General features: G+C 49.5%; 1 protein-coding gene across 1 annotated transcript in view; it reads right to left on the bottom strand.

The window, feature by feature from the left end:
* Miip (migration and invasion inhibitory protein) overlaps positions 1–1,824 on the bottom strand; it is an 8,452-nt gene extending 6,628 nt beyond the window's left edge. Inside the window, exons 1-3 of the mRNA XM_055615031.1 lie at positions 1,749–1,824; positions 312–512; positions 1–74 (exon numbers count right to left, since the gene is read on the bottom strand). The exon at positions 1–74 is cut by the window's left edge and continues 307 nt beyond it. Of these exons, the coding sequence (XP_055471006.1) occupies positions 1–74; positions 312–434 (197 nt within the window). The 5' untranslated portion in view covers positions 435–512; positions 1,749–1,824. The remainder of the gene's footprint in view (positions 75–311; positions 513–1,748) is intronic.
* Between the last annotated feature and the right edge of the window lie 5,396 nt (positions 1,825–7,220).

The raw sequence follows: 7,220 nt of genomic DNA, 5'->3' as shown, positions 1-7,220 counted from the left end.
CTGGGGGTCTCTGAGGAAGTCTCTTGGGACGGTGGCATGTTTAAGTTACCACTGCTGCTATAGTCCAGGTTTGACTGCAAGAAACAGGTCCAGTTACCCAAAATGCAGCCTGGCCGGTGCCCAGCCACTCTGGCCTGCTCTGGACACATAGATCTTCACCCTCCTAAAGCCTTAGGGTGTCCCAACCCAGTTCTATCCTCCCGGGGTCCTCAGTACATTGGATAAGGTTGACCCTGGAGGCTTGGACATAGTCACAAGGAATAGGTAGTGTTTTTCCTCCTCACCTGGGCATTACCAAGGTGGCCACCCACCTCTGACGCTGCTCTGGCCACAGACCGACACATGGCATCGTGCCCGGCCCATAGCTGCTCCAGCAGCTCCAGACTGAGGAGGCGAAGCTGAACGGGGTCATTTGTCTCTGCCATCTTGGGCATGGGTCACAGCTTCTCACAGCAAGGTCGCTGGCTCTGGGCTGCAGAATATTCACAGGAGGTGCTCAGGCTAGGTTCCACCTGACATCAAAACAGCAATGACAAAAGATGAGGGAGCAAACCTTGTCACACAGGCCTGGATTCATACCATCTGGTTGCTTAACCTCTGTGCACCTCCTGCCCTCACCTGATAAATAGGGGAGCAAAGCGTTTACCCTACCATGCTGTCAATGGGGCACACGGGGCAGTGTGTTAAACCACTCAAAAAGGTCATTACTACTAACCCAGCCAGGCTGTGCTTCTGGCCCGCCAAGAGACTAGGACTCCCACCGGACCTTCCCTATGTAAGCTGATTCCTGGGGCCTGTGAGATGGCTCCTCGAGCAAAAGGGCTTACTGCCATGCTTAACAATCCGAGTTCAATTCCCAGGGCCTACATGACTCCCACCAATTGTCTTACCTTCATACGTGTCATGGCATGTGCTTGCCATACGCACACATAGAGTGCTAATTCAAAGCTTAGCAGCTTGGGTTCCCTGGTGCTAGCACTGAGCCCCAAGGCCTACAGCGCCAAGCCTCTTCCCTGCCACAAAGCTACCCCCAGCCAATTCTTTCTTTTTATTTATTTTTGCCTGTGTACCCCATGGTCACACAGCTAGTAAGTGTCACAAGCAAAGTTTGAACCAAAACATGGGTTCCTGGTTTTTGTGCAGTGGCCACTTCCTCTGACATTCAGATAGCTCCCTCCTGGTGGGAGGAGGCTCCTCCTCAAGGTTGCTTTAAACACAGGGGCGACTCAGAACCCAAGCTAGATGGGCTTGTCAGCGACGCAGCTGCCTTGGGTCATACAAGTTCCTGAAGACTGCTTAGTTCACCCAGCCACACTCGGGTGGAATCATGTCTCTGCTCTCTTGGCTGTGCTCTGGGGCAAATAGACCTTTATTGACACATGACTGCCGATTAAGGGTCTGCACTCAGGAAAGCCTGGTCCTGACCGGGCGTTGGCAGGATCCTGGGAAACCTCCCCCTTCTCCAGCCAGCTTTGGTCCCTTATAAGTTAAGCTTAGGGACACCTCCTTTGCTTCTGGAAGAGATGTCTGCAGTGTAGACAAATGCTGCCCATTTCTCTTACAACCCCAGGTGCAGACTCCTCCACCAGCACCAGAGCCCCTAACCTGTCCCAGTCCTGCCACCCCACACCCCCCTGTGGACTTGGCGAGCAGAGCAGATCCCAGCCTCTCACGCGCACCCAGGTAGGGTGCACACCGAGGCAGGCCGCTCGCCCCTTCTCTACCGGTCTAGCCGGACGTAAGCACACCTCGCTGGTCCCAAGATCACTGGCCGCCCCGAAAGAAAGGACTCCACCGCTCTCCACCCGGAAACCCAGGTTCCCAGCAGCCCGGGGCTCCGCCTCTTCTGCCTCTGCCTCAGCCTCCTTGTAACGCAGAAACGGGACCTCCAATAGTTGTCCTGATTGGCTAATGCTGGGGCTCTGCCGCTGTCCCGATTGGCCAATTGGCGGGGGACGCCAAACAAACGTTACTTCTCATCCGGAAGCGGCAGTTTCAATTTAGGGGTGGGACTAGTGGGGCCTCACTGTTGTTTGGTTAACTGATAATGACAACTCTCCCAACTCGAACTTTACATACAGGCATGGTTACCTAGAAGGACAGGTTCCGATTAGTCAATGTGGCCTGTCCACGCAATTTCCGGATGTGAAGCTGCCAGTGGCTGCGGATGGGCGGGGCAAGAGGCCCAGGCAATGCGTTCCCGTTTTCAAGCTTTTTTTTTTTTTTTTTTAATTTTATTTTATGTGCATTAGTGGTTTATTTCCATGTGAGGGTCTGGATATATGTCCATGTGAGGGTCTGGATCTGGAGTTTTAGACAGTTGTGAGCTGTCATGTGGGTGCTGCGAATTGAACCCAGGTTCTCTGGAAGAGCAGCCAGTGCTCTTAACCTCTGAGCTATCTCTCCAGCGGCCCCCCCCCCCCGGATTTTTTTTTTTTTTTTTTTTTAAAGAGAAAATCTTATGTCGTCTAGGTTTGCTTCAAACTAGGGGCTCCTCCTGGTTGTTGTTGATGGGTTTACAGGCGTCCTATTAGCCCTGCTTTCTATAACACCTTGAGTCGTTGTGAAGTGCCTGATTTGTGGCAGAGACACTGGGAAGCAGATTTAAAAGGGTGGGAATGGAGGAAGATTAGTCAGTGGGAAAATTACAATAGAGATACCAAAAATCTGGTCCTGTAAGATATAAGCCAAAATTTAATGTAGTCCAGGCTAGCCTCAAACTCGCTATGTTATGAAGATGATCTTCAACTCCTTTCTAATCCTGCATCGTCTAACTCCCCTAGGGCTGGGTTTACAGATGTGTTCCAGCACACTTAAGTTTTTGTGGTGCTGGGCACTGAGCCCAGGCCTCTGTGCAGGAAGTGTTTTACTTTAGCAAGTTTCAAGGACTCTGTGTTTTTAATGCCCCTGGCTGTTAGCTGCTTCCCTTCTCCCTGTCATGAAAACAAGGTCAGCCCTGTCCAGGGAAAGGTTCTTGGAGGACACTTGAAAGGAACATTCTGGAGTCTAGTATAAGGACCCTGTTTGGTCTCACTGTCTTCATTCAACAGGTACAATTTAATGATACTTTTTAGGTTGTAAATATCTATTCTGTGCCAGGGATTTGGGGAGGGGGAAGGAACAGAGCTCATTCAGTCGAGATGAAGGGCTCTGCCAGAGCACCTGGTGGCGCACGCCTGTAATCCCAGCACTCAGGGAGGCAGAGGCAGGTGGATCTCTGTGAGTTCGAGGCCAGCCTGATCCACAAAGTGAGTCCAGGACAGCCAGGGCTACACAGAGAAGAAGGGAAGGAGGAGGAACTGCAGGAGGAAAAGGATGGAGGAGGAGGGGGAGGAGGAGGAGGAAGAAGAAGAAGATCAGTACAGTTTCATGGGTGCACACCTTTAATCCCAGCAATCAGTAGCTCATCTTTGTGAGCTCAAGGCCAGCCTGTAGTGAGCCCCAGGAAAGCCCAAGGTACAGAGCAGGATGCTGTCTCAGAACAAAAACAATAGTTTGTCATGTTAGCAGACAAGAAGTCAAAGTAGGATAATCTCAGCAGACACAGAGAGCTCATCAAACGCCTGATCCTCTCTCTTAGGGGTCGGACATGGGAGGCATCCCAATTTTTTTTTCTTGGAATCTTATAGCATTTGAGAAAGTCCAATGTATTATCTAGATGTGGTGGCACATGCCAGGAAAGCAGAGGCAAAAGGATCATGAATTAGAGACTAACCAAAAACAAAAGTCAGGCTTAGTGACACTTTTAATCCTAACGCTCAAAAAGCAAGTGGATCTCTGTGAGTTCACGGTCAGCCCGGTCTACAAAGCGTTCAGGGACAGCCAGGGCTTGTTACCCAGAGAAACCCTGTCTCGAAAAACAAAACAAAACAAAAAAAGGTGGGGGTGGGGAAGGAAAGAAAAGAAAAGCAAACAGAAAAAGCTCTAAACGTTAGCTTTGGTGTCCACTTGAGTAGGGAAACATACCACTCTCTGGGGGCGGGTCGACAGAGGATTGACACGTGGGCCAGTGACCCACTCATAATGTGGGCGCCATAACTGGCGGCAGGGACAAAGTAAAAACCGGAGGGGAACTGTTTTGCAACTGTGGCCTTCTTCTGTGGCCACTTTAACCTTTCAGCGTGGACCCCGCACCAACAATTACCTAAGGTTCTTTTATCTAGCCCTAGTGACAAATTGAAGCTTGGATCCGAAGCTTTGCAGGACAGAGCCCAAAGATGAATTTCCAACGTGCGCTTGGCGGTATCTGGAGCTGGCTCTTCAAACCTGAACCTGCCCACGACTTTGCTGCTAGTGACGAGGACACTGTTAACCCATGGCGTGAGCTGCCGAAAAAGACAAATGTGGCTGATCCCCTCGACTCATCGCTTTCGAGCCGTAAGGGACTTAGTGATTCTGTGTACAATACTTTTGACATTTCTGGAAGATTAGGGAATAGGACGCTGTTGACGAACTGCTTCTGGCATCTCTGGATAAAGTAACAAAGGAAAGGGACCAACTCAGAGAGGAAATTTCCCAGCTCTGAATGCACATAAATGATCTAAAGGTTTCTAAGTGTGTCCTGGAAGAGACTCTTCTCTCCTGCAGCCACAGGATTGAAGCTGGGGAAACCCAGACTCAGGCCCTCATTGTGAGATTAGCTGATTTACAGTCCACAGTTAAGGGTCAGCCTCCTCGTAAAGTGTCTGCAGATCAAGTGAGGGCGCTGATTGTCAAAGACTGGGATCCTGTTACGTGGGAGGGAGAACTGTGGGAGGGAGAACTGTGGGAGGGAGGACTGTGGGAGGGAGGACTGTGGGAGGGAGGACTGTGGGAGGGAGAACTGTGGGAGGGAGGACTGTGGGAGGGAGAACTGTGGGAGGGTGTTGATCCTGACGGGACCACTGTATTGGCCTCTCCACCTTTGTCTGAAGAACAGCCGGCCAAAGCTGGGGTTCCACAGAGCCAGTCCTCACCACCCTCAGTCATTTCTGGACCTGTCGCCAGACCCCAGTCTCAGTCTGTCCTTAACAGTAAGAAACTCTACACTCCCCAGGAACTCAAGTCGATTGCTTATGCAAATATGCAAAAACAAGGGGAACGTGCTGGAGAATGGATGTTAAGGGTGTGGGATAGGCCAGCAGGCTCACAATCGTGGATCAGACCGAATTTCTCTGCTTAGGTCCTTTGAGTCTTGACAGTGAGTTTAATGTCCTAGCCTGTGCCGTGGAAGGAGGTGTCAAGAGTTTGTTTGATTGGTTGGCTGAGGTATGGGCCCAAAGATGGCCTCCTATGAGAAAGCTGCAGATGACCAACACCCTGTCTTGGTCTTATGTTAAGGATGGAGTTAAGAGGCGTAGGGAACTTGGAATGATGGAGTGGCTTTGTGTAAAAGTTGCTAATCCACAGTGGAGGGGCCCAGAAGATATGCTTGTCACTAGAGACATAAGGGTATGCTTTGTCAGAGGGTTAATTGATAAGACGTGGAAGACCTTAGTATTTAGCCTTTTCTGCACACCGGACCTAACAGTGGGAGCTGCAGCTGCTCAGTTGCAGGACTTAATAGAAGTACAAAAAGAGCCAGCACAAGAGCCAGCAGTGGCCAGATGGTGATGGCTAGTCTCCTGTGGGCTCTACTGCAGCTTCTACCTGTGAATACCAAACCATCAGTTAAGGAGTTTAGATTCACAAGAATGCCCTGCAGTGGGGACTTAGAAAGGATGGTCTTTGCTCTTTGGTTTGTTTTTGTTTCGATATTTTAACATAAAGTCTAGAGCCAGGTATGGGTTACCTTCCTAGGAGGTCCCTGAAGACCCACAAACTGTAAAGGTTATGGCCATTGGTGGCTGCATACCAGAACTTGCTGAAGACATCATATGCTTTGAACCTAGGACAAAGAGGAATAGTGCTGAGACGGAGCTGAAAGCGTCCTCTCGTTGGCTAGCGTCCTAGTCCTAGAAAGGGCTCTAAAGGCTGCTGTTGTCCATGCTTCTACTCCGCTGAGGACCCCGAATGTCAATGTCCCCGTCAGCACTGCGGGCAACTGCGTCTGCCTCTACAACAGTGGCAGGACAGTTGATTGTGCAACCATTTTCCAGTTGGATTCAAGGCCTGCTCCACAGGAAAGGGACTCATATTTGGCTCTGTAAGCCAGCAGCAAAAAAAAAAAAAAAAAAAAAAAAAGCAACAAAACCAAAAAACAAAACAAAACAAACAAACAAACAAAAAAAACCCCAAAAACCTGTGGATGGGTACTTCCTAATGGGAAAATACTGCTGTTTTGCTAAATAGTAAACGGTCAACAGATCACTGTACCACTGAGGCCTGCCAGACCCTCCGTACAGCACCCTGTCTGGGCACCTCCAGCACCAGCTCCCGTCCTAGTATGGCTTCTTCCGGGGTCTTCTGTTGCCTGGGATCCACTCCCTAGACACAGACAGACTAAAACTGAGATGTCAATACATATTTATTCAGCCAGGCCGCGGTGGCGCATGTGTTTAATCCCAGCACTCAGGAGACAGAGACAGGTGGATCTCTGTGAGTCTGAGGCCAGCCTGGTCAACAAGGCTAGTTCCAGGACGTCCAGAGTAACACAAAGAAACCCCGTCTCAGAAAACAAAACATATATTTACAATGTCTTGAATTATGATCTGTTGCGTCAGGGCTGTAGCTCAGTTTTAGAATGTATGCTTAGCATGAGCAAAGGCCCTGGGTTCCACTCCTACTGCAAACAAAGGCAAAGGGTCACAAAAGAGTGATCCACTATGCCAAGTGTTGCTGAGGATGGGAAAACTGGGACTTGTGCACTCTTGGTAGGAATGCAAAATGCTACAGCTACTTCAGAAAAAGGTTAGCAATCCTTAATATATAGAACCCAGAAATTCCAGTCTGTGGTATCTACCAAGACTATGTCCATACGAAGACCTGTACATAAATATCAGCCGTGCACATGGCTGCCACAAAACAGAGCAGCACAAGCACGTGTATCCGGCCCCACAGGGAGCGAAGGCTTCGTATTGCATAGAAAGGCCACACCCATAGAGACAGACCAGTGGGTCCAGCGTCCTAATCTGGGGTAGGAGCAGGGGTGGCGGTCACAACAAGGCGGGGTTCTTTCTGGAGATGGAAATTCAAAATGATTGTGTTTGGTTGCTGCACAATTTTTTAAAATGTATTGAATATTTGTTTTGTTTTAGTATTAGGTTGTTTTTTTGTGTGTTTTTTTGTTTTGTTTTTTTTTT

The sequence above is a fragment of the Psammomys obesus genome, unplaced genomic scaffold (genome assembly GCF_907164565.1).
Source record: "Psammomys obesus unplaced genomic scaffold, mPsaObe1.curated_primary_1811, whole genome shotgun sequence".
Taxonomy (NCBI): domain Eukaryota; kingdom Metazoa; phylum Chordata; class Mammalia; order Rodentia; family Muridae; genus Psammomys; species Psammomys obesus.
The sequence above is the reverse complement of the archived record's forward strand: the minus strand, read 5'-3'. Positions and strand labels throughout refer to the sequence as shown.